General features: G+C 42.9%; 3 protein-coding genes across 9 annotated transcripts; 2 read left to right on the forward strand and 1 right to left on the reverse strand.

Moving 5' to 3' along the window:
• Positions 1-1930: 1930 nt before the first annotated feature.
• Positions 1931-6900, forward strand: nfe2 (nuclear factor, erythroid 2). 4 transcript variants are annotated; one of them, XM_062541205.1, is made up of 4 exons: positions 1931-2125; positions 4093-4171; positions 4321-4458; positions 5214-6899. In XM_062541205.1, the coding sequence occupies exons 2-4, from the start codon at positions 4124-4126 to the stop codon at positions 6510-6512; spliced, it is 1485 nt and encodes a 494-aa protein (XP_062397189.1). In that variant the 5' UTR covers positions 1931-2125; positions 4093-4123; the 3' UTR covers positions 6513-6899. The 4 variants fall into 4 exon arrangements, with proteins under 4 accessions (XP_062397189.1, XP_062397190.1, XP_062397191.1 ...); XM_062541206.1 differs by lacking the exon at positions 1931-2125 and adding an exon at positions 3784-3977 and having other exon boundaries at positions 5214-6900; XM_062541207.1 differs by lacking the exon at positions 1931-2125 and adding an exon at positions 3796-3864 and having other exon boundaries at positions 5214-6900.
• On the reverse strand, positions 6889-11434 carry hnrnpa1b (heterogeneous nuclear ribonucleoprotein A1b). 3 transcript variants are annotated; one of them, XR_009939841.1, is made up of 12 exons: positions 11302-11434; positions 10543-10659; positions 10291-10437; positions 9944-10154; positions 9767-9844; positions 9568-9660; positions 9409-9483; positions 8889-9092; positions 8626-8778; positions 8446-8532; positions 7079-7168; positions 6889-6987 (listed from the first exon to the last, which is right to left on the reverse strand). XR_009939841.1 is itself a non-coding variant. In XM_062541210.1 (11 exons), exons 1-10 carry the CDS (start codon positions 11311-11313, stop codon positions 8459-8461), a joined length of 1107 nt encoding a protein of 368 aa, XP_062397194.1. In that variant the 5' UTR covers positions 11314-11434; the 3' UTR covers positions 7866-8199; positions 8446-8458. The 3 variants fall into 3 exon arrangements, 2 of the variants coding, with proteins under 2 accessions (XP_062397194.1, XP_062397193.1); XM_062541210.1 differs by lacking the exons at positions 6889-6987; positions 7079-7168 and adding an exon at positions 7866-8199 and having other exon boundaries at positions 8889-9035; XM_062541209.1 differs by lacking the exons at positions 6889-6987; positions 7079-7168 and adding an exon at positions 7866-8199.
• Positions 11435-11949: 515 nt separating this feature from the next.
• cbx5 (chromobox homolog 5 (HP1 alpha homolog, Drosophila)) lies at positions 11950-20959 on the forward strand. Of its 2 annotated transcripts, XM_062541213.1 has the most exons (6): positions 11950-12081; positions 13183-13284; positions 13386-13575; positions 13678-13897; positions 15603-15703; positions 19254-20959. In XM_062541213.1, exons 3-6 carry the CDS (start codon positions 13436-13438, stop codon positions 19393-19395), a joined length of 603 nt encoding a protein of 200 aa, XP_062397197.1. In that variant the 5' UTR covers positions 11950-12081; positions 13183-13284; positions 13386-13435; the 3' UTR covers positions 19396-20959. The 2 variants fall into 2 exon arrangements, with proteins under 2 accessions (XP_062397197.1, XP_062397198.1); XM_062541214.1 differs by lacking the exon at positions 13183-13284 and having other exon boundaries at positions 11990-12081.
• The last annotated feature ends 5600 nt before the right edge of the window (positions 20960-26559 follow it).

The raw sequence follows: 26559 nt of genomic DNA on the forward strand, positions 1-26559 counted from the left end.
GAGGGGAACGAGAGAGTACAGAGGAGGTGATGAGGGTGAAAAAAGGCACAGACGGGCAGGATGAAAGAGCGCCTGAAGAAATATATGCAGCGGCGCGAAAGAAAGAAAAGATGACACAAAAAAAAAGAAAGATGCAAAAGAGCCGTTGACCTAAACTATGCACAGGGAAAGCCAGAGAGAGTAGGCGTACAGCCTGGAATCTCAGCCAGATCCCAGACCATTGTGGTCTCAGTAATAGCAGGCTGTTTTCTTGGCGTGTTTGTAGGTGGGTAAGTAGGGTGGGTGGGGGCTAAGAACCAAAAACTTTGGGAAGTCCCTTCTGCTGATTCCGGGTAGACACCCACCTTTCTGAACTCTTGTCAGCCACCTACGTCCTCCGTAATGGGACGTGAACACAAACACATATTAGAGTGTGGCTTGTGAGCACCGATTTTTTTTTCCCTTTCTCGAGATGCGGTTATTGAGTTCTCAGACATTTATAAAGTTAGTCGTGCAAAATGATTCTACTCTTCATTCCACAACGCACTCCATTAAACCGAGTGAGACCGTTTTTTGACCTTATTGTAAAAGTTCCTGGGTATAACAAGAAATGTATTTCCTTGTGGTTTGTCATTCATTAAAATGTATCTTCTGGTGTGTATACTAATGTGCAGGACTCTTCTTTCCCTGTGGCTTGCAAGTAATTACACTGGTTATCTGGGCACCTCAAATGGTCTCGCACCTGCGCTGCCTTTTAAACGAGTGTAAATCAGCTATCCCTGAGCAGTGCCGTGCTCGAGAGGGTTGTAATCCGATAAGGTGCAACCCCTTCAATGGCATCATTCAAGTGAATTAAAAGCACTTCAGATGAAAACATAGTGATCTTTGTGAACCATCGGGTTGCGCAGCCAGTGTGCAAAGGGTCCTAGTAATTGTTCCAAAAACAATCCAATTGATTGTCTTCATAAAGCCCCCGTAAGGATTCCAAAACGGGGTTAGGACTTAGATGGTCAGTTGCTATGTGAGATGTAAGACACATTCCCGGCCTCTCTTCTCCCCTGCTCCCCTCTCTCTCTCTGCCAGTGGCTTCCCTGCCAGATATAGGAACAATGTGGCCTTTCTTACCTGTTGGAGGTGTACATTCCATCCCTACTAAACTAAGTCACAAACCAGCCACCCCCCCCCAACCCCACCCCACTGTTCCCCACACGCCCTCTCTCTCTCCCTTACCTGCATGGGCTCCCTCAGCCCTGGCAGCTCCAGCTCAAGGTGCTCTGGAGCACACTACACTGTAGTGCCTCAGCAACAAAGTATTCAGTGTGGGTGTCCTCTGAAGTAATAAGGCTAAACTGATATCATGAAACGCACGGCTTACCATCTAAATTTGGGGTTTCCCTACAGAAAGAACAAAACAGTTGCATCAGTTGTATCTGAAAGTCAGAGATATTGAATGAAAATTGTGTTATTCACACTATTGCAAGTAGGCTATTAAAATGTAAAATGTGCATTTTTTTAGCATTTGCAATTAATTCACCATCAATGTATTTCGAACCACATATTTGCATCACAACCCACATGTTATGAATTGTCACAGATTTTTTGTGGGTGTTTTGCGTTTTGTGTGTGTGTGTGTGTGTGTGTGTGTGTGTGTGTGTGTGTGTGTGTGTGTGTGTGTGTGTGTGTGTGTGTGTGTGTGTTATGACAATGAAAAGATGTGTAGTGGAGGTTTAGAGGGTGGCTGGTGTTGTAGAACGGACAAAAAAAGTGTGGTGTGGGTGCTTTACAGGAAAGCTGCTTACATCGCCCACAGACACATCCCATTTATGAGAGTGACAGCCAGTGCAGAGCAGCAGAGACAGAGAGTGTGAGAGAGAACGAGAGTGAGTGAGTGAGAGAGAGAGAAAGAAAGAGGGAGGGAGGGAGAGAGAGAGAGAGAGAGAGAGAGAGAGAGAGAGAGAGCACATGCACAGTCTGGAGTTCAGAACTCTCGGTGAAAGGCAGTCGCTCATTCAAATGTGCTGCTATTCATTCCAAGTTTGAAAATATTGTGTTCTATCACCTTTGCTATTCCTGCCAGGATTATGTGACTTTCAGAGATTTTCATTTCAAGTCACCTGCTCAGAACAATCAAGACAATGATATTCGGGTATGTTTTTCTTTATTTCACTTTCTTTACTCCCAACAGTTTCTTTAGACTGTCTCTGAGAACATCACTATATTGGTCTGTTTTTGTTCATTTTGAACAGTTGATTCTAATGTGAATCTTTGAGATTTGTATTTGTAAGACCTATTAAAGACTTTGTCATCAACAAAGTTGACTTAATACTCTGCCTGACATATGCAAGCCCATACACTAATCTTATTATGGTTTTTTTTCTTTTTCAAAAAGCAACAGGTCTCTGTAAAACACAGAGGACCGGTTTTCAGTTATTGTCCATGGCTTGAATATATGCAGCTGAAAAAATTATTTAGCAAACAAAACAAAAATGTTATGTCATTTTGTTTCCTCCATATGCCAGAACATTAAATGCATATGGTTTTAAGTGTATACATCTGAGGTATATTTAATTTGGTCTGACTATTTTGTTTCTCTTTCACTTTGTGGATGCCATAAATATTCATAGACCAAAACCTTAGAAGAAGGAAATGTTGCGAGTCAAATAAACCATAACATCTGCAATGAAGCTGCATTTATATGGCTAGGACACAGAACCAAACCAGGCCAGACAGTGAAAATGCGAGACAAGGTGCTTAATAAACACAGCTTTTCATACAGCTCATTCATGACAGCCCATTCCAAATGGATAACCTGTAGAGTACAAAGCCATGGGCCGGGCAGCGCCAGTGCTGATGTTGAAACCAAGGTGGTTAAGGCAGCGCTGTGTCGCCTGTAAAGAAGGGGAAACAGAGAAAGGAAATCTTCCCCAGTATGTGGTGAGGGCAGGATATGAGAATATGTGTCTCACTATTCTGGTATAGTGCAACATGTATGATTAATTAAAAACATCATATAAAAACATCATCTAATAATGGACACACTGCATGATCTGTCATACTGTAACAACACCATGGCTTGAAATTCTTATAAGTTAAGATTACGCTTCTGAGAGGTTTTTGGCTTGCATATCATAGTGCTAAAAACATGTAGGATAATTAGTTTCGCTTTTATTTCTCCTTGGAGCAAAAACATATTTATATTATGTACAGGACAAAGAGCTGAACTCTTTGCCTGTAAACCCAAATAAATTCCATTTGACCGGCTGAAATGTTTATTTGTATTTCCAAAACACAAAGGCAGAAAAACGGCTTCTGTAAACAAATAAACTGTCACTGTGGCATGATCATAATTGTGATGTTTTGGAAGATGTCTCTACTGAGAATAAACAGGTTTATTGGATTGAAGGCAGGAAAAAAACATTTATAACCAACATCCAGACAAACTGCAAACATCAGCTTCAAAAGCAATGCATATTACTGGCCTCCACTACCGCCTCAAACAGAGCAAAAATATATTTCCATGATAGAATGGCCTTGCACAACAGTGTTTAATTCATTTAAAAGTATTATTTACATACTAATTACTGACTAATATAGCTTCATGAGGGAAGACATTTCACATCCCTGCTTCATGGAATATAGCCCTCAGCCATCACTGACACATGTGTTGCTGGTTGTGGCTCTGCTGTCAGTCCCCATCCTCTGGTCATCAGAGAAGGCACACGCTGGTGTGTTGTAGATTGTCTTATCAGGGAAGGGCACGGCTGCCCCGTGGCCCAGCTGATATGAGAAATCCAACCCAATGAAACGCAGTACGGCTCCAAACTGTGACATTACCAACAGGCGGGAAGATAAAAAGAAAAATGAGTGGAAACACGGCAAAAAAAAGTCTCTGATGTTACGTGTGTTTGTTCTCTCTGTTAGGTGTTTGTGGTTTGAGACAAATTAGCCAAACCAAGGAGTTGCAATTCCCCCCAAGTTATTTTCATGTTGTGTGAGCTGTAGGTGCAAACCTTATTAGTGCACTTGTGGCTTCCTCAGATCACTAACGTTGAGGGAGGCTATAAGGACTCCAAGTGGGCTGATTACATGTTTTTTACTTTTTGTGTTTCACAGGAGTGCTGCCTGCAACAAGAGTCTTGTCTGAATGTGTTCAGCAGCCAACTGCATGCTCCCCCTGAGAAAGAACTGCGAAGTAAGTCTTGAGAGTTAGACAGTTACTTGGTCTATTTGTAAACTTGCATTGGCTGTATTTTGTCACCATTTTAAAGAGTGAAACAAATAGATTCAAATGGATTTTATTTTATCATTTTTTTTAAACAATTTCACACTTTCTTGCCCAAGGGACTGGCAAACCTCGGACGGCTTAATGGGGGAGCATCAATGCCCATCAGTGCCACTGGATTCAGGATGCACCGACACCCTCAGGATTCAGACATGGACTTCACTTGGCAGGAGCTGATGGCCATCACAGAATTACAGGTATAATGTCTCAATGTGCAAGCAGAAATGGCAAGGGTATTACAATATGGTGATAGTGGAACACATTATTTTTAAATTAATATAATGTCATATATTATTGATAGAGCGCTATTAGAGATAATACAAAATCACACATTTGAAATGGGAAAGTGAACCCATTTCTGAGACGGAGAATACCATAATCCTCTCCAGAAGAGTTCAGTGACTTTTAATAAAATAAATCCTTACATTTAAACTGTTGGAAACGCACCTCAAAACACACACACACACACACACACACACACACACACAAACACACACACACACATTCTGGTAAAATCTTCAACAATGGGCCAATTGAGTGATAGGGGGATAAAGGGAGAAGAGAAAAAGGGGCCAAGTGCTGTACGTTGCAAGCAGCCCCCTGCACTGCACAATGACCATCTGTTTCTACATGTAACTTGAGCAGAGCTAAGTGAGCTGTGCATAAGCCACGGATGGCACTCACACACACACACACACACACACACACACACACACGCACACACACACACAGGTGGGCAGGGCTCGTGGTTTCAATCAGTTGATGATTTATGAAAAAAAAAAGGATTGACACTTTTCAATTCCTCCAGTAGGCCTATATATGTTCATTAAAAAATATTTGTTTGTTTCTAAGTCCATATTGAATTTATTTCCTTCGATATTACTTTGGTAAAATCAGAGATGTCGTGGTTGTTTGAGGTCAGTGCTTGAAATTGCATGTTAATTCATTGCAGGATCTTGAGGTCCCGAGTGAGAGTCAGTATGAGAATGGACCTTATCCTCCTATGGAGCCGCCAGCGTCTGTTGGGTGTTTTGGAATAAATCCGAGCCACTCTGCGACTCTAACTCAGGGCTGTGATGTGACCCCCGTGGGCTACGAGGGATCCTACCATGAGGTGATGCCACCTTGCCAACGGCTGGGGCCAGAGATGGACTCTCACTACGCACACTCCAGCAGTCAGCTGGCCTCCAGGCTGCTTCCCGGTACCCAGTCTCTGCAACCACCACTCATGAGCCTGCTCGAGCATATGAACTTGGTGGGCGCCGGTCACGGTCTTGAAAAAGACAGTCTCGGGCACTCCCACAGCACAGGCCTTGGGCCTAGCCACAACAAACAGCAGCATGCAGCCATCGATGACATGGAGTCTGACTCTGGTCTGTCACTGGGTTCAAGCCCCCCACTGGCCTCTCCAGAGAACGGTGTAAACAGTATAACTACCTATGCTTGCACAGAGCCAGGGGTGTCTTATGCAGAGGGTGAAATGGAGCCAGGTATGGGGGAACACTGCAGAATGAGAGACAGCCTTGTTTACCCCATGGAATACCACCACCACCACCATCACCACCACATGAACCACTTCACAGGGCCGCCCTCCACCTCTTACTTCCCCATGGCCTCCAGCTTGCCTCCCCTCCACCACCAGCACCAATCTCACTCAGTGTATCCACTCAAGCAGCAACAGATCTTACCCAGCAGCGCCCTGCACCTCAACAGTCCCGGCGTGATGTCCAGCAACCGTGCAGGGTCCTCCTGCGCAAGCTCGTACATCAAGCCAAAGGGGCCTGGAGCCCCCTTACCCCTCAGCAGAGACGAACGACGAGCCCTGGCTCTGAAGATCCCTTTCCCCTTGGAGAAGATCATCAACCTGCCCGTGGACGACTTCAACGAGCTGTTGACCCAGTACACGCTCAACGATTCCCAACTCGCCCTGGTGCGCGACATCCGTCGGCGGGGCAAGAACAAAGTGGCCGCGCAGAACTGCAGGAAGCGCAAGCTGGAGAACATCGTGCACCTGGAGGGCGAGCTCGGGCAGCTGCGCTCTCAGCGAGAGCACTTGGCCAGAGAGCGCGTGGACTACCAGCGAAGCCTGGCCGTCATCAAGTGCCGTCTTTCTGAGCTCTACACCAAAGTCTTCTCACAGCTCCGTGACGAAGAGGGCCACCCCTACTCCTTAGATGATTACTCTCTCCAGCAGACCAATGATGGCAATGTGTACTTGGTGCCTCGCAACGCAGCACTTGAGGTGGAATGATGCCAATGAAAACAGATTTGAGCTTTACCTTTGCATTAGACAATTTTCTACCTGATATTCCCACATGCTGCAATACTAGCCTACATATCTTAGCGTCTATTGCACAACGTGTGTGATGAAAGAACTTTTGAGTTACACAACTGAGCAGGTCTTCCATAAATAAGCAGAGCAATTACATTCCTTAAACTGCCACGGTGTTTGATACATTTTGGCAGTACAAAACATGATACTGAAGCTTTTAATATTTTATGTCATATTTGCAAGAAACTCTGCTAGCTGATAACTTCAGGAGCATTACAACCCCAGATGGTTAAAATGTATTTTTTGTATGTATTTTCCCTTTTCTTGCTCATAGACAAAGAAAGTTCCAAACACATTGTGTAAAAAAATTAAATATTTTATTAAAAATAAACATCTGTAAAAACTGTTTTAAAAAACCTTCCTTTAAAAAAAATCTTCACCACTATAGGCCTTCCTGCGGGGGGAGGAAAGGAGACACAATTAGCACCACACTTCACTCTGGAACACATACAATAAACAAATAAAATTAAGATATGCATACATACATTAACACACCATACACATTTTCTTCTTGCAGTCTGGCCCCTCAGCGGGTATCTGTCCAGCACGTGGGACAGCTGGTCACAAATGATCACCTAAGAAAAGGAGACTGCACTTAGAACAAGACAAGTGGATTCGTCTAGACATTTGTCGTACTACCTACAAATGCATGCATTAGAAAAATGTAGAAGAAACTACGAAGTTACGTTCTGAACATTAACCTAGATACCTCTGGTAATCTACAGGAATAATTCAAACTTCACAAGCATAATATGGTCCAATACAATGTTCTCATGTAGTCCAGTTGAAAAGGCTGTTCTTACCTATGGGAGCTTTATAAAGCCTTTGGTAGTTGCGGCCTGCTAGTCTCAGTGGCGACCTGTACTCACTTTCCCCTGCTTCTCTGGCTCCTGGCGTTGATCTACTCCTCTCCCTTAGCTTGCTTCCATGGTTAGCTTTATTCACATGTAAGCTAGCCTCTTGTAGCTCACATCTTTCCACGCACTTCCATTTGGCCTCAGACTGCCAACTGCTTACACTTCTACATTAGTCTTTAAGACTAATTGGGTTTAGCAGTTGGCCATGTCGATGTTGGCATTTGGATATTCAAGGTTTCTTCAGATTACTATTTAAATTTGACCAATATGTTGGTCAAGACTAAGCCCCACATACACCAGCATCCTCCAACAATTGCCCCTCCATAATCGTTCCTTCTGACAATTGTGCAATACAACTGAGCAATCCCAAAGGACACACCCACCCTTTACCCCAAAAGAGACTAACAACTGGATCTCGGTTTAAAAAAAAGAAACACGTTTATTTCAACTTGATTGGTTTCATTTACATAAAAATAAAGATGGGACTGACTTAAAAGTAATCTACATGTAAAAACCTCATTGGAATGCTTATCCAGAAATGACATATAAAATAATCCTGTTTGACAAACACAAAATTCATGAAACCTCACACATGATTTTTGCACTATTGTACACATCTCTTCTTTGTGGCAGCGGTAACCTGCCACAACTGTTTGGCTGAGCAGATCTAGCGGGAGTAAACCTGCAGCTGCCCTGTCACCTCTCCTGTTCTCCTCTCTCCTGTTCTCCACTCTCCTAAGTACTGAGTCCTGTTGAACAATATGGAACAACATTGTTAAACCTGCAGACTGACTTGGGTCATCTACAGATCCATACCAGGCACTTAAGATTGAAAGCTTATGCACAGGAGTGCATTTCAGTAAGATTCACAGATGAGTCAGCGCTGCTTCTCAGTTTACACTACATGTGCGCAGCAATACAAGCCTAACATTCCACTTAATGACTAGATAAGCTGCAACACTGGAATTGTGTGGCGCACCGACTGAGGCACCAACCTGTCAAAAACGTCTAGTAGCGCCGTCCTCCTGAGCCACCTCCATAGCCACCGCCGCCACCACCACTAGATCCACCTCCATAGCCACCTGAGGGACATGGAAAAATTACGACAATTAAGTTGAGCCCAAAGTTCAATGGTCAGCGAGGGAAAACACCCTTCATTTGTGCATGATGCTTACCACCATAGGGGCCACCACTCCTGCCACCACCGCCGCCGCCACCTCCGAAGTTACCACCCTTCATGGGGCCGTAGTTTGACTGCTGGTTGTTGTAGTTGCCAAAGTCATTGTAGTTGCCGCCACCGCCTCCACCACCACCACCGCCAAAGTTGCCTGAAAACACAACATATACAATCAGAGCACTGACATACACATGTGAAAGGCTCATGCTAAATTACAGTTCCTAGGAGCGCTTTTCTTAATTCATCACATCAAAGTCTTACCACCATAGTTGCCACCGTTGCCATTGTAGTTGTCATAGCCATTGCCTCCATAGCCACCACCACCACCCTGGTTGCCATAGCCTCCACCGCCTCCACCTCCTCCATATCCACGGTTTCCGCCATACCCAGGCCCACCGCCGTAGCCACCTAAAGACAGAGAGTCTTCAGTTGGGACTACTCTTGAATCCTTTTCTTGAAATCCACCTAATTTGGCAGATTAGATTAATTTGGCAGATTAGAGCTACACGACTTAAAGTTCATTTTTGATTTTCCTGACAAATATTGCATTTTGATTTACAATTCAACTTATTTTACTAAAAGTTGGGCCATTATTGATTGGCAAGTACGCCTAGTACATAAGAAGCACAGCACTTAGGTGAGCTTCACTGCCCTTCACACAATGAATGCCACAAATATCAAATCAACTGCACAATTAATTGCAACCTTTGCAATTAGCGATTGCATTGATTAAAACATTATGGCGTAAAAACAATTGGGCAGCCATAAAGAGGGTACACACCATCGCCTCCGTAACCATTGTTGTAGCCATCTCCACCACCATATCCTCCTCCACCACCACCTCCTCTTCCTCCTCCTGAAAGAATAAAACCTCCAGTCAATTCCACAATGCACTACCACTGCGCATCCAGTCCAGATATTTGAACAGCAGAAGACTTACCACGGCCTCCAAAGTAGCCCTCCCGTCCACCACCAAAGTCATTGCCATATCCACCACCTCTGCCAAAGTTGCCACCGCCTCCTCCTCCCCTTCCTGTAGATCAGAATTAAATTAGATCCTCATGTTTTAAGTGACCCAAGTGATGGATCATCGGAATTGCTGCCTGATATATTATTGCTTCCAATTATCATCCACATACCAGTGTTCTGCATCTCTTGCTTGGAGAGGGCCTTCCTCACTTCACAGTTGTGACTGTTCACTGTGTGGTACTTCTGGACTATTTAAAAGAGAGAGAAAAAAAAGGTAAGTATACACAGGGACAAACATGCAGCATTCTTGGCAACTTTAAACATGACCAATCATTAATTACACTTACTGACAATACGGTCAACTGCATCATGGTCATCAAATGTGACGAATGCAAAGCCTCTCTTGTTGCCAGTTTTGTGGTCAACCATGATGTCGATAGCATCAATTTTGCCAAATTGTTCAAAATAGTCACGTAGGTGGCCTTCGTCTGTGTCCTCTTTGATACCACCCACAAATATCTTTTTGACTGTGATGTGTGCTCCAGGTCTGTTGGAATCCTGAGGATGAGAACAAAGAACAAGTCAGTTTCTGGACCTGGATCAACTTCACAATGCCTGAAAGTGATTCGAATCTACATCATTACTAGATCAACTTCACAATGCCTGAATAAGTGATTTGAATCTACTCTGTTACCTCTCTGGACACTGCACGCTTAGGCTCGACAAGCCTTCCATCTACTTTGTGAGGCCTAGCTGACATGGCCTCATCGACTTCTTTCACAGAAGAATATGTAACAAATCCAAATCCTCGTGACCGCTTTGTCTGAGAATCCCTCATGACCTAAAAGAAAATAAATAAATGAGCCCCATGGTCCTGAACACAGTGGAACCAATCCAGTTAATTTACGTTCTGCTTGGTATATCATGTTGGGCTACTGCTACTTACCACACAGTCTGTTAACGTTCCCCATTGTTCAAAGTGAGCACGTAAACTCTCATCTGTTGTCTCGAAGCTCAAACCTCCGATGAAGAGCTTCCGAAGCTGCTCCGGCTCACGTGGGACCTGTGAATATAGAAAGGACATGCGTATTAAAGAATGTAGTTAATGCTTAACGTCTGCTAACAAGCACAATGGGATATGTCGCAATTGGAGGCGTTAGCACCATAGGTTTAGCACGCACGGACCCATAACAGTTGCAGGATAATCCAAATGGATCAACCCGATCTCTAAACGTCCCATACGAGACAAAAACACAGAAGGGCTATTGCAGGAGTTATTTTTGCACACCGGTTAGCTAACAGTAGCTAGCTACAGAATTGCTAACGCTATAAAGGTTGCCGCGGCGCCGCCATGTTGACATGTGGTTAACATGATGAAGAACAAAGCGATGAGCACTTTTCTCCAAATACGACGCCATTACATTACATTTTAAACACAACCAATTCGCTATAACAACAGTAACGTCAAATGAAACATTACTCATCATCCGATAAACACACATGCTCTTGTTTTCTCAAATCACGACCATGAGGCCTACAGATCCGGTTGACAAAATGGCGGTGCAATCTTACTGGATTCGTGCACAATGACTACGGTAAACTACATATTGCTAACTGCGTCAGGGTGCAAATTACCTTCAGCCATTTATCTAACATATTCAGCATTACATCGAAACAATACATTCTGCAATAAACGTATGCTTACCTCTTTAGACATTTTGAGCGTTGATAGTTTGTCCCGACCTACAGTATGCAGTGAGGAGAATCTAGGACAGACTCTGAAAGAGGATATGGGAGTTGGATTAAATAATTGATGATGGACCCACCCAATAAGCTGTCTAATTGGTCAAAATTTCCCGCTGCCGTCACATTGTTACTTCCTCTGATTTTATATTGGTCTACTTGTAAGTCCATACACTAACTATCCAATGATATTACGCACCAGAGACACGTTTTGACCAATTGAAGAACAGTATACAAAAAGGGCGTTACCTCTGGCGACGTGCAAAATGCTAAATGGCGTTTATTTCATTTGGCTACAATGTATAAGAAAACGTTTCCACAGTGCAATAGTGTGACTACCTAACGTTACAAAACCAACTATATCGAACATGATAAAAAACCCAAACACACCAAATAAATGTAGTGTGAGGTATACATTCAGTAGCACAACCGAGCTCACATTAATTATTGTTTAACCACCTACATCCTGGAAACAAGGATGCATGTGTTTTAAAACAAGATTTTTATATTTATATCCAATGATAACGTTCTTGAAACCAAACGGAGTGTAGTCTCGGGCATATCGTTTCGATATAATGCGCACACGCATGCGTACGCACGGCGGCCATTGTGTATTTTGGCGCGCTGAGCACATCTGCAGCTGCGTACAGAGAGGAGGAACTACGGGTGAAACCTAATTTCTTATTAGCTGACTAGCCTCGCGTTTGGTGTAGTTTGTCCCCGAATCGTAGAAAACTGTGCGGTGAGTGTATCTTCCGTTCGTTGACAAAATTCGCTCATAAATCTTAAATCAGTAGTAGAAATGAGTATATTTGCCTAGTAACCGACCATGGCTTAATCTGCGACTTGGTAAATAACATTGGCTAATGAGACAGACGTTAGGATAAAGAAGCTTGATATAACGTTAACCTCAGAGCTAATCAAATAACTTGGCTGGTTGTCCTCCCTATCGTAAAATGAAATTTGTGGACGATAACCATACTCTGGCCGATAAAAGGAAACTATAAAGGAATGTGTATAGAACAGTGGGTGGAACAGTGTGTATCATGTAACAAAAACGAATGGATAGTTAACGTGTAAAATCTTTCCGTCCGCTATCAGTAGCTAGCAAGCTACGCAATTTTAGCTACCTTGCTAGGCACGCTGTATGCACTGTCGTGGGAACAAAACAAGCTGAAAGCTAACAGTTAGCTGTTTACAAGGGTACGACTGATGAGACGGAAGACTGTCTGGTTGATGTACACTAGAAATGAACGTTAGCAACCTGACATTTACAATGAAATCTATTTGGCTCTTCTGGCGGTATATGTTGTCACATCACTGCCCATGTTGCCAAGCCATTAGCTCTAATGGCTAACAGGCTGCTCAATGGTAAACACCATAACTAACGCTACTGTGGCACTCGTGTAAAGTGGGATATCGTAAGATAAAATCTGATGTCTTTGCTAAAACATTCTTTTTTGCATCATTTTTTTTGTTTTATTAATCGACAGCTCTTGACATGTTGGAAGTTACTCAGCTGATGTGCAGATATTTCCTCAGAATTGCTTGAAATAACCTGACCATCTATCATCAGCAAGCGGGACTTTGCATAGGTGTTCAATACGTTTACGAGGAATACTAGACATTAATGATTCATGACTTATGATGATCCATTTCGAGAACTGCGTTTTCTGCAGTTAGTTGTCAAACTAACCTGACAGACAAGGTTCGGTCTTGTGTTACTTAGACAGAATGGACCTTGGTCGACCACATTCAGCATTTGTGTACATTGTTACAGCCGATTGTGGATTGCCTTTTGAGATGTCTTGTTCATATATCAAATGTTTGGGTTTTATGACAGGAGGAGGTGGAAGTGCAGCTCCTTACATCTGATCTGTCACACTGACATCTTCACTACATACCCCAGATCCCCTTTTTCATCTGCAGTTCTGAACACCAGGAGGTGCGGAATGAAAGCATATGTTTACAATGTAAACAAGCCAATAACTTTACATGTTGCAAATTTCATGTGATGTGACATCATCTTTTCTTTGACTGTTCTAGGAAGAAAATCCTCCCTCATTGGGTAAGGAGTTTTCGACTGAGGCATAGTAATGGGAAAGAAGAACCAATCTCAGGATGGAGACTCGTCTCAGTCATCTGAGGAGGAAGAGTATGTAGTTGAAAAGGTTATAGACAGACGGGTCGTGAAGGGCCGTGTTGAATATTTCCTGAAATGGAAAGGTTTCTCAGAGTAAGTCTGTTGTTGTTGCTATTAAGTTATTTATTCATATATAATGGTATTATGTAATGGGTCACCATATCTTGAGTCTGACGTTGATCATTGAAATGATAGGAAGCACAACACATGGGAGCCGGAGAAGAACCTGGACTGTCCAGACCTCATTGCTGAGTTCATGAAAACGTACAAAAAGGGAAGCAACCCTCCGAGCAGCGGTGGAAAATCCTCCAACACAAGCTCTACAGCACCTAGGGCCAAGGACAGTAGCAGCAACAAGAGAAGCTCGGCAGAGGAAGATGACGAAGGAGGCAGCAAAGCTAAACGGAAAAAAGAGGTGATGGTGAAAGATGGAATGATAATTGCATGTGTGTATGCTACATTGTGTCAGTTCTAGGTCGTTATAATGTTTTACATCTTCATTATCCGTGTGATATTCATCCATATTTAAAGTATTTTGACTTTATTTTACGTAATAGGTCTGAGGGTTCTCTCTGGCAAATGCTTGTATATTGTGCCATAGGGTTTTAGAACAAAAGCTTTAATGGGAACCTTGAACTTAGTAACTTCAGAAGAATCAGAATCAGCTTTATTGGCTAGGTTTGTGTATACAAACAAATAGTTGGGACTCCGGTTAGTCTTTGCCCTCGAACACTCAACAATAACATAAAAAGAATAAAAAAAATACAGATCAGTGAGGGCAGGGTGTGTATCCATGTTGCAACACGACCTGTCGGTGTATTTGTTCATAGTTCAATATCTTCATCTTCAGGAGACAAAATCTTAAGATGTTATTTGTGATTTTAATTGGGACTTTCAAGATGTTTTTGTGTACACTTTGTGGACAAAAGCATTGAGACACCTGGCCATTACTCCTACAGGATTGTTTGGCATCCCATTCCAAATCTTAAGGCATGGATATAACGGCCTCTCATATCCTGGCAAGGCTTTTCTCAAGATTTCGGAGTGTTTGTGGGATTTCATCTTGCTATTCATGCACAGGAGTATTTGTGAGGTCAGACACTCATGTTGTATGGGAAGGACTGGCTCACAATCTCTGTTAGTTCATCTCATACACCTCTCTCCATTAGTTCAAGGTGTATGATGGGGTTGAGCTCAGGGCTCTTTATGGGAAACTGAAGTTCGTCCACATCAAACTCGCCCAAACATGTCTATGGACCTTGCTTTGTGCACCCTGTGACAGTACTATGCTTGAATTCACTGAACTCCTTAGAGCAAATTCGTTATCTCACAAGAAACGTGAATGTGAACACAGACAGCAATGGATCTGAAAGAAACACATGAACTCAGTGATTGATACCTTTGGCCATATAGTGTGCTATGGATTAAATACCTGCTAAACATCTGATGCAAAATAGCTAAATCTCATCTAAATGGCCTTGTATTTTTGGTGTAAATGTGAGATCAGTGTACTGTGCTCATTTTGCATGTAAAACACTGACTACATTTACACGCACAGCAGTGATCTGACTATTTCCCATGTTTAGAATAAACAATACTGTGAATATGTTAATCAAATATTCCATTAATGGTTCCATTTACATGTAACAGCACAATCTGATCATAACTGATAGAGAAGGTTGATCAAGGTTTTAAACAATTTTGGTATTGTAATTGTTTCTGCGCTGACAATTTGGCCCTTATAATGCAAGACTCAATAATGTGATTGAGATTAGAATGCCCCAAATGTCGTAATTTGATTATTACTTATTCCACTTATTACTGATAATTTATTTGGGTTAAGCCAAAAGTGCTGTTTACATGGTAGCGCCTTATTCAGAAAATTGTCTTAATCAGGGTAATACGACTGATTTGGCAGAGTAACATTTTAGTGTGAAAGTGTGTTTGGTGTCCTCTCTCTCAATGTCTTGGGAAAGATGCACAGTCTGAAAGCATTCTCTTTCCTTTTTAGTTAAGTTGAGCACATTTGATTTCTTTTACACTGAAAAAATGTATTGAAAATGAAAGTATTCATTAAATAATTAAAACATTGGTTTAATTTCTTTGCCCTTCATATATAGGACGCTATCCTTGTAGCGAGGGGCTTTGAGCGAGGCCTGGAACCGGAGAAGATCATTGGTGCCACAGACTCCTGTGGAGACCTGATGTTCCTCATGAAATGGTGAGAGTCTCTCATTCAGCCCAAGATAATGCAGAGTCCTTAATCATTTACGTCTGAAAAGCAAATGCTAATCTCTCTTGGCTAGTTAGAGGCCAAAGTGTGAAAACTTACGCCCAATCAGCACCATAACGTAAACTGAAGTCCTTACTGTAGGTGTGGGAAGGAAGGCCATCACCAACAGTATCACAACATTAGAAGAGACAAGAGAAACTATGCAGGATTTGCGATTTCATCTCCGGTTTCGGTTTCGTTTTTTCGTTTTCGCTCGTTTTATGCTTGCATATTTCAGCAGAGCTTCCCCGACAGCTTTAGCGTGTATATTTATACATATAGGCTATATATAAATGTATAAATTGCAAGCGTGGTTCTTCTTGTTCCTTACGCGTCTCAGCCTTCCAGATGTAAACAAGGAACGATCGCCTCCTGAAAAACTGCAAGGTTGCAATAGCGGATAGGGACACTGGGGGCGGGAGGAAATATTACTGTTTTTGTTAAAACTGGTCAGTCAAGCAAAACAACGATTTCTAAGCGATTTTATGACTATGAAAAAGTTGTATAAGGTCTCTTTAATGTTTGGGTGTCTATGGTTTCGTAAGCTCTACTACTATTTTACATTGAGTGTACACACACAACGCATAATGGTTGGCATCAAGATGAATTACTCAATTTATTTGAGTGCATGTAGAAAGAAAATGAGGGTAAACAAATTCTTACCAACTAATATCGTAACACATTATCGGAATATGCAGTGCATCACAATCATACTGAAATTGGTTCTTCAGAGGAACACATGATATTGTATGTGATGGTACACTTTGACTGCATTTTATACCTTTAAAATGATGACGACACAATTTAGAAATTAAGTTTCTGTTGTTTGACATAGCATGCCATGTGAAAATCCATTGAAGGAGGAACTAAAACTGAAACATCGTTTAAAAGGGAAAACATAAATCTGCGTATCCTAGGCATGTAGGTATATTGCATCTGAACTTTAAAACATTTCAGCAGTCGGCTTGTTGAGTCTACTGGGGGTGGGGACAGTAATTGTCCTCACACCAATTAAAGACCATTCTCACCTGCACCACCCCACCAGACTTCTTGGCATTCAAGTGTTAATGACTTTCGTGAACGTTTACTCACCTTTGTAATATGAATACTGATTTGCCAGTTTTAGACTCTCACTTGCACCTAAAACTTCAGGTACAATGATGTCCTAAAATGATTGTAAAACAGTTTATTTTCATAAGAGTTCATATCTACTGTCGTTATGCAAATGTTTGGGCACCCGTGCTAAAGTTGAGTGGGATACTCACTGTTTGGGGAATGAAGCCAATTTTCCACCTCCCCTCGAGCAAAACAATTGGTTTTCTACCTTTCTCCCACCCATCCAGCCGTCCTGTCTGTCTGGCGATACAACTTCCAGCCTAGCATAGATTATTGAATCTGTTTAGACCATTAGCGTCTTGCCTGCTAGATTTCCTTGTATTCTAAGGAAGAACATTTATTTATTTATGATACACATGGATTAAAGTTTTCCGTCATATGACGGATTTCCGTCAACCGGAGGCGCTAGAGGTCAATCATGAGATTGATGCAGATACGGGGAGAAAATATTGGGGGGGGGGGGGGGGGGGGGGGGGGGGGGGGGGCGGGTGCGCTGCGGGTCGCTGCGCGATCTCCCTTGCAAGCTGCAGTGATGGTTACACCTCTTGTTGAACCTTGAACCCTGCTTTGTGATAGGCCTGTGTTTGAGCCTATGTTAAAATCTTCGTTGTGCGCAAAATAAATAAATAAATGCGTTCGTGCAACTGCGTTGATGAACATTAGGCTACTGCCACTATTAGGCTGCTACTACTAATAATATCATCATCATCATCATAATGATACAATAATAAACGAGAGAAAGGCCAATTGAAACAGATGAAAGAACAGTCTTGATTTATAGCCTACTTTGGAGCCGCATGCTTAACATAGCCTATTAGGCTTTTGTAGGTTAAACAAGCTTTGCAGAAGTTCAGGAAAGCTGTCGTTTTTTCGGTTTAATTAGACTATGATTTGGGCTAATTATTCTTCATAAACGTAAAATGAAAATAAACAGTAGTTTCGCCAGTTGTAATAGTAAGCTATAGAATAGCTTCAGGACATCCACGCACTAACTGCGTAAAGTTCTGCGTTGTTTGCGATGACTTCTTGTCCGCACTCGCTAGTTCCCCGATCTCATCAAATTAGACTACTTAGAGGTCGGCAGTGTTGGGGAGCTTAAAGATGAATAGTCAAAAAGAACATGGATATAGCCTACTTTCGGTCATTATTAATAGAGTCGGGTGCGCCCGAAACGCAGAGACAGACAACGGAAAAGTGTGTGTCTGCGCCACGCCACTATTAGGCTATCCTACTGTTTAGTTTAACTGCTAATTTCTCTAAAAATAATTATAATAAGCCAACAAGGTTAATTTATACAATCCAGGATCCAGTAGCTTAGGCTATGTCTATACAGTTTGCCTAATTTGTCTTCTTCAAAGAGAAAGTCGTAGGTCCGTTTCCAATAAACGAAATATAATAGGAGTCCTATGACTGACGCGTGTTCTTTTAAAAACGTCTTGTCTTTCAGTTAATATTCTTGAATGTTTATTGTAACAAACAGCACAGTTCTCATACAACTGACACTACCAACACGGTCAGAAATACCGTGGAACTCCTAACATTTCTGCCGTGCATCACGTTCTTACCCAACAACTAAAACGTCTTAAAGTGACATGCACCTTTAATTAAACAACATGTCACCTAATCACACTAAGTAAAGTTACACCAAATTATATCCTGACATCAGAAAACATCAGAATTCTTTAGCATATTACATTTCAAATCAATTATTCCAAATCCTCAATAACAGAGGCCTATCTGACGGTTAACCAATGGCTGTGAGTTTTAATTGTTTTCAATGTTTTGGAGACATACATGCATTTAAGGCATAATGCTGGCCCTAATCTCTGACTGAAAGTGCACAGAATTTATGCATTTACATAACAGTATTTAATAAATTTTCTCGGGGGTGACAGTGACACCCCCGACAGTGACACCCCCAACCCCCTATTTGGCCAATGGGCTATGGCCGGCTCTCGGAGCACTCTTAATAAGCAACAGTGTGCAGTATTGAATAGCTAGGCCTACTTTAAAATGTGTTAATTGTAAACGGAGGGTACAATTAGTCTGTATGGCCCTATTTTATGTAGGTCTACGCTAAGGCCCTTTGATTTGCCTCACTTGCGTGTGTCAAATTTTTTTTTTTTGGACAAAATTTTTTCAGTCAGATGAGTTTTTTTCACTTTAATCCATGGATACATTCCTTAACAGGGTTGGATTTTCTTTTCATTTTTTTAAGATTAAAGCAGCAGTTTCCTCTTTTTAGTAAACTCTAGAATGAGTACCCAAACTTTTGCATAACACTATGTTTGGGCTGCTTATTTCAATGTTTTGTCAGAAAACTCTTCAAGACAATACCAAAACATTTTAGATCAATGTCCTGTTTCTATCTTTTGATTTCCAGGAAGGACTCTGATGAAGCAGACCTGGTGCTTGCCAAAGAAGCGAATCACAAGTGCCCACAGATAGTCATCGCCTTCTACGAGGAGCGTCTCACCTGGCACGAGGACGGTGACAAAAAGGAAAAGAGCGTAGTGGAGGCGTGAGGAGTGGGGTACCCCCATACACACACACACCTCCGATGACACACATGCACCCTCATATTCCCCCTCCACGCATCACTGGTTCTCAACTTTGATATTTTATTTTTTTAAACAAAGAAGAGGGGAACCGCAAAAGAACAAGGCTTGCCAGGAGACACGGCCCTGTCTGTCAAACACCCTTCAATTCCAAATCCAACTGAGAAACAGTCCAGAACGGTGATGGCACATTTGGATTTAGGATGGAAGGAATGAGATATTACTATCCTTGGTTATTAGTCCCCCCCCCCCAATTTATGCTTATGTTTGTTAGTCATATTGCTCCTGTAAACTTCTTCTTACACTGTAATTGTGGTTGGGTAAGAGAACCAGTGCTCTCTGGTCGGTCGTAGATTGTACATTTCCTCTGTCAGTGGTTCTCAATCCAGCTTTGTATCCCCCTGCTCTGCGTTCTACCTTTTCCTTGGTTGATTGTAGAACTCGTCGGTGTCCCACCGATTAGCTCAAGATGGTTAATTTGGCTAATCAAAGGCATCATGACACGACTAAACAGACGTATTCGATGAGCTTTGTGCTAGATAGGGATTGATGGAAGGCATTGAGGCCAGAGAAGGATTGAGAACCCCTGGTCCATGTGAATGGAAAAGAATGGGAGGTTTGTGGCAGCATTTTCTACTTATTTTCTCTTCCGCGTTGGATAAAGTACAGTATAATAAAAAATGTGTAGGTCTTGTCTCAATTTATGATGCTTTTGACCCGCTCTGACTTTTTTTTTTTTTATAACACCAATGTGTCAAGTTGATTTTCATTTTCCCTTTTTGATTGACCTACTATTCGTAACTTGTCAAATCAAAGAAAATTGCATCCCTAAGTTGTCATGTGCAGTGAAAGGCATTGTATAATATACATTTGTATTCTTGTACTCAGTATTTTAAAAAAAAGATCCTGATAATTCTTCCTTGAGGCCTCTGTATTTTGACTTGTGTACTACTGCCCGCAGTGTTACAATTTGGCCAAGAGTCACGCTCCTCTTCATGGCACTTTCATCATCAAAGCACAGTCTGTCGCCAGAACACTGACACACACCCCATAATAACCTGCTGGACTGTCTGACAATCCCCACATCCTGACCCCCAGGATTAGCCAGACAACACTCATCATCACCCCGACGCGAGTCTGGTCCCACATCTCCACCCAGTGGTGGAAGACCAAACAGGATTGTTGTTACCAAACCAGTAACTCTTTGAGGAGTGGGAAGTCTTTTCACTCTGTTTTAAAATCATTTCTTTTTTTTTTTATCATCGTGTTGAAAGATGCAGAGTGTAGTTGCAACGTGTTTTACTAGTTACAAGGGTTAGGATTTATTTTTTATTTGAATGGCCTTTTATTCTTTTTGCTCTTAAATGGCTATCCACATCCTCCCTCTGATCCTTTACTTTCTGTTATTTCTTTCAATCAGTGTGTTCATTTAAGCCACGTGTTTTATCATGGTGAATGCTTTGTCCAGTCACATTTTGTATGTCTTGTAGCATATTCCAGTAAACCTAATTTTCGACATTACACAATGTAAGTGCATGTGGTAAGTACTTCCTGTGTTTCCCTTGAGTAAAAAGTGCTCACTTGTTTTGACAAGCTAAACAGGGTAATACCACCATCGTACCAGCAGATGGCAATGATTAAAATGAATCCGCCACAGCAATGAGAATATCTCTTTTGAGGAAATAGTTAGGGCCCTATTTTGAAGGCTGTTATTGGGAAGTGTTGTTGACTTTACACAGGCTCGTTTAGTAAAAAAAAAATTCTGTGTTGCTTGCAACACAAGATGGTATACAGAAGTGTTTTAGTGGACATGTAAACTGCAGATTAGGAATGACGCATACTTTTTTGCAGTAGCACTCCGTGTGTTACGGCTTACAAATGTGATGTGTGGAGGATTGCCTGAGCAAATTGCGGAAAGCCTGCAGTACAACTCTTCTCCCTCATATATGGTGGTCTGACTTGGCACACAGGAACACTGCATGCAGACACATGCTTTGCTCCTTGGCTACCTCCCCAGTAGAGGAATTTTCCCCAAGGAAAGGGAGAAACAAAGGAAGAGGAGAGCGGCGCTGAAAATGGAATGCAAAGGTCGCCAGTAAATTTGCAGCCCTGGGGACAGCCAGGCCCTGGCAGAGGCAGTGAGAGGACACGCGCTTTATGAGCCGCGGCGGTATAGCAGACAAGCCTGAGTAGCCGAGCCCAGCGCACGTGTGTCTGCGGGTAATCGCTTCTACGAGCTTGTCGCCTATATGCCTATCATCACAGGGCCACAAAATGCCAAGGGACTATTTATGCGTGTTGGGAAAAGAATTTGGAGCTACTTGAAATGTTTACACTTACAATACAGGCCTGCATTATCCCAAGGAAGCCAGCAGTGTAGAGATCTTAGATGCAGACTAGATCAAAGTAGAGAATGTGCTCCTAGTGGCAAACTCTCACTTGCACAAGTTTAGAACGTGAACTTCTGACAAATAAGATCCAGAGGGCCTGAGCTGTTCTTATTGACCTTATTGAACTCGAATGGACACTGAAGATTTACAAGCCATTTTGAAACTGGCATTCGTGCTCGGAGACTGTTTTTTCAACCTTGTTGCAGACCCAAACATTGCCACCTCCCCCATATATATGTTCACTTGGAGTGATGGTGCAAGTGCCAGTATAGTTGATAGACGTCTCGAATAAAATCCAATCTTCTAACTTCACCAGTATATGTAGAGGAAAAAAGTTCATGTAATCCTCATGAGGGAAAACTGTAGGTGTGGTTTCATGGGCTTAATTACTAACCTGAAGTATAGATAGCTACATGCAACAACAAATGCTTCAACATTCACTTGCATTGTCTCATTTTGCATGATTACAGTCAAGAAATGGATTGCAGTGAGTGAGTTGAAGGCAGGACCCTTTTGGCATGGGCCGTCCCTTGAGGGTAGCCTACATCACACAAGGTGCCCTCAAACTGCTCTTCATCAGCACCGATGGTGCCCGCCTCACATTCTCGCTAAAGGTGGCACGAGCAGAGACAAAGCTTACCTCACTCCTCCTCACAGCCCCCCACTCCACTCCTCCCTCCGATGAGCACCCCCCCCCACACACACACACACAAGCACCACCCACCTCCACATCCCTCTGTTCTCATCTCCACCCGTGGTCGAACGAGAGAGAGTTATGGTGGCCATAAAAGGCAGATAATGCATTGTTAACTAATTCTGTCTGCTCAGAGCTGATATATCCCTGCTCTAAATCTCCGCGCCTCCAATAAAATGCAAATGCTAATGCTTGCCCTCTATGAGCCAATATAATTTTTTTTTTACCATGGAAGTGTTAAATGCTAAAGCAGGGTGGGCCCTACCTGGGGACTTGGAGTGTCAGGTGTGTGTGTGTCAGTGTGTTGGGTGTGTGAGAAAGAGAAACAGAGGCTGTTCAGATAATGATGCTGAATGCATTTTCTCATGGTCAGACTCTGAAAACACCACTAGGGGGTCAATGGAAAGCTTGTAATTACTCCTGAAGCTTCTGAGGAATCGATGAACTCTCTGTTGAGGCTCCAGTCGGTCGTGCACAATTGTAGCCTGTAGAATTGACTGAAGCACTTGACTAAAGGAACTCAAAGCAAATTATTAATAAGCAGGTCCCTTCTTAAAGCTATAATCACAATCTAAGAAACTACTGTTATTAAAGTTATGCCAATTTCATTAAATTATTTTGTCAATCATTTTTTTTTTTATAGTTCTCTTTGCTGGGAGTCAAGGTTGTCCCTAACTCTTGGTTTATTTCGATGTTGAGTTCTCAAGAGCTATCCATAAAATGACAGCATAGGTTTAACTGATCCATTTCTAAGGCATCCTGAGATGAAAACGAATGGCATATTTTGCATAATCTGTTGGGACTTCAAGATATTGATCCCAATCTATATTTTAATTACCTGCTGCCATTCGTCTGCCATCTGTTAATGATGGCTGATTTGTGCTCTTTCGTAATTCTGCGCTCATACTGTAATTAAACCATAAATTAATTTGTGGTGCTGTGAGAGAGGGAAAAGATTAAAAGCATTATGCAGGCTATTGGCCAAATGCGTTTCAATTAATATGCGCACAGCAGTATTCTCCTGGTTGTTTACTCCACATAAAAGCAGTCTCAGTAATGACATTATGATTCTCACGAGCCTTTGGAGCAATGACCGATATGAAAATAAGAATGCGCTTTAATTGTGCTATCAGCACAGCCAAAGTACGACGGAATTTGCATTCCAAATCTCATATTTTGTATGCATTATACAAATGCATGCATATGCATTACACAAAGCACAATAATTATTTTTGTTTATTTTTGGCATGTGTTTGGATGATGTATTATATCCAGTGAGTGTACTATACAACTCTACACAGTTGCACAGTGCGCAGGTCAATACAGTCGTTTGGATAAAGTATGGAGAGTGTTAACTGGATGTGCACCTACTTAGAGCTGGAGCCCTTCACTGTTGTTTTCATGGGCTGTCCCCTCAGCTGCCGTGCCGACAGACAACTGGAAAGTGGTTTTGCTGGAGCTGCAGTGAGCCGTCAGCCCCACATGCCAGGGAGCTGAGCAGAGGCCTGCACTGTGAAATTACACAGGCTAGTGTGACTGTTGCTACGGCCCTCCACTGAACAGTTGTCCCTTTGCCATATTAATTACTTCATTACTGCTAACTCTCTCTCTATCTCTCTCTCTCTCTCTCACACACACACACACACACACACACACACACACACTCACATGCACACACAATCCACCACAACACAGTTTGGTTTCCAGTGGTGAAATGCAGTGCAACAAAATGATGGAGAATGAAATCTTTGTTGTAGTATGACCGATCTAATACAATTGTACTGAATTGTCCCTTGCCTGTGGACTGCATGTGCATAAAGAATAATAGCTGAGGAGGAGAGGGTGTTGCTAGTGTCCGCTGCTGGGCCATACTTGATACTACCACCACACAGAGGAGTGAGGAAGGCTGTTGGTCAGGTCAGCTAGAGGTGCTCACCCGCTTTATCCCTCACACCTCATCTCTCCACTCAGCCCATGCTGTGTGACAGAGGTCCCTGGACACTCCTTGTGTCCAGCTCTTCCATAGTTTATGATTGAGACTTATCGGCGCCCTTTCTGTGCTAAACGTCGACTCGGGTTTCGAGTGTTAATCCCATCACATTTAGGGCAGACACGTCTGGCGGCTCTGGTCCCCAAACTGACACCACCATCACCTCCAGCAAGTGACAAAATACTCAGCGCAGCGCCCAAAAAAACCTCTGCCTCTAATGGAATGTGCTAGAGCTGTGTTGGAGCAGCTGTTATATGCTTTGAATCAGAGAGATTGGACTTTTGATCCAGCTGGAAAATACATTTTCTGTGTGTGTGTGTGTGTGTATGTGTGTGTCTGTGTTAGAGAGAGAGAGAAAGAGAGAGAGAGAGTGGATCTGTTGGCAACAATTGGTCGAACACATCTGTCCAATGTATCAAACCAAACCTCATTGCTTGCAGCTCAATCCTTGAGTGTAAAGGAGAGATGACTGATACTGAATTTGGGTGAACATGAGCTTCTGGTGAGGGATTACCGTTGCTAAAGTGCCAGTGAAATCCCCCTGGCCTTTAGCATAGACATCTCTTTCATGCAAAAGATTGCAGCCCTGGTGATTGGTCTCCATGAAGAATTGATTAGACAAAAACGGTATTAGCACTAAAGCATCTAGAACATCTTGGAGAATATATGGTAAACAAAACCTGAAAGCGTTTATAAAGACTTTATGTATAGATAGCATCTGAACCTTTTACTCAATGTCAGAACAGGGCCAGAATCAAACAGAATCACTCCAGGCATTATTCGCAGATGTAAATCACGATGGGGGGAATATGGTTTCCATGTCTTGGTGTGCCTTTGATATCTAATTCGGGCGAGGTGAGAAAAGCCGGCCGCAGCGGGGCGCCTGGCTCTCGGCAGCGCAGCTCGGGGGCCCCGGGGCCTAAGCGTCTCCAGCCCTCGCCGGCCCGCCCGCCCGCCGCTCTCCGAGGGATGGAAATAAACAGGGATCGCTGGAATCCAGCTCGAAATCCGGGAAACGTGAGAGGATCTGAGGAGTCGGAGCCGGGGCCGAGCAGATGGTCTCTCCAGCAGGGACGCCTCGTTCCATTCCTCCTCTCATCAGTCCAGGCTGCCTCTCTCTCGCGCGCGCCTGCACTCAGGCCTCTCCGCGTGGCTCTAGCACACCAACTCTCTTTTATTGCACACCAACTCTCTTTTATTTGTAGTTTCAGAGAGTGTCTCACTTGCTCTCTCCCTCTCAGCCATATGTGCGCATATTTTTTTTCAGGTCATTCAAAGTCAGGTTGAGACAAGATGATGACTTTGAGATATTAATGGGTCTTTTTTACAAAGGAGCGTTGACTTTATCACAGGAAGCTTGAAAGGGTGGAAGAGATGGGCCTTCAAAAAAGGTTCTCCAGATCGTATGCTCCCATTGCAAACCTTCCTGAGCATGTTGCATGTTCCCACCTGGTTCATTTCAGTCTGCAAGGGGAAGCGCTGACTGTGTGCGGTGGGGGGGCAGGAGAGCGCTCGCATACTCCACCATACACGGGCTCAGACATGAAACATGAATGCTCTGATGCTATGCAGGATCCCTCCGCGCCCCGACGCCAGCCACAGCTCCTACATATATCTGTCATTTCAGCGCTCATGACAAGAACTATGGCTACATACGAACGCAGAGCAGACACGCTACAGGAACCACAGGCAGGCAGGCAGGAGACCTCGCTCACATTCCACCACGCCGACTTTAAGTGGGAAAAGCACCAAATGCTTAACAGAGACGCTCTCGCAGTTCGGAAAGTATCCCATGATATGGTCCAATGCCATGATGTTGGGTCTGAGCTAAAGCTGAACATAGCTGCAGAAGAGCGGTAACAGGAAGGCTGTAAATCCGTCTGCGTAACTGTAATATATTCTGTTTTGTGCTGGGGGGTGGAAATGCATACACAAAACATGTGTGTTCAGACTGGGAACTTTAGCGCAGGCTTTGGGAGCGCGTGTTACGGGGGTGCTCCAAATGACTGCCTTTTAAGGGGGAACTTCAAAACTATGTGAAAATGTATGTCAGATGT

This window comes from Sardina pilchardus, chromosome 7 (genome assembly GCF_963854185.1).
Source record: "Sardina pilchardus chromosome 7, fSarPil1.1, whole genome shotgun sequence".
Lineage (NCBI taxonomy): Eukaryota > Metazoa > Chordata > Actinopteri > Clupeiformes > Clupeidae > Sardina > Sardina pilchardus.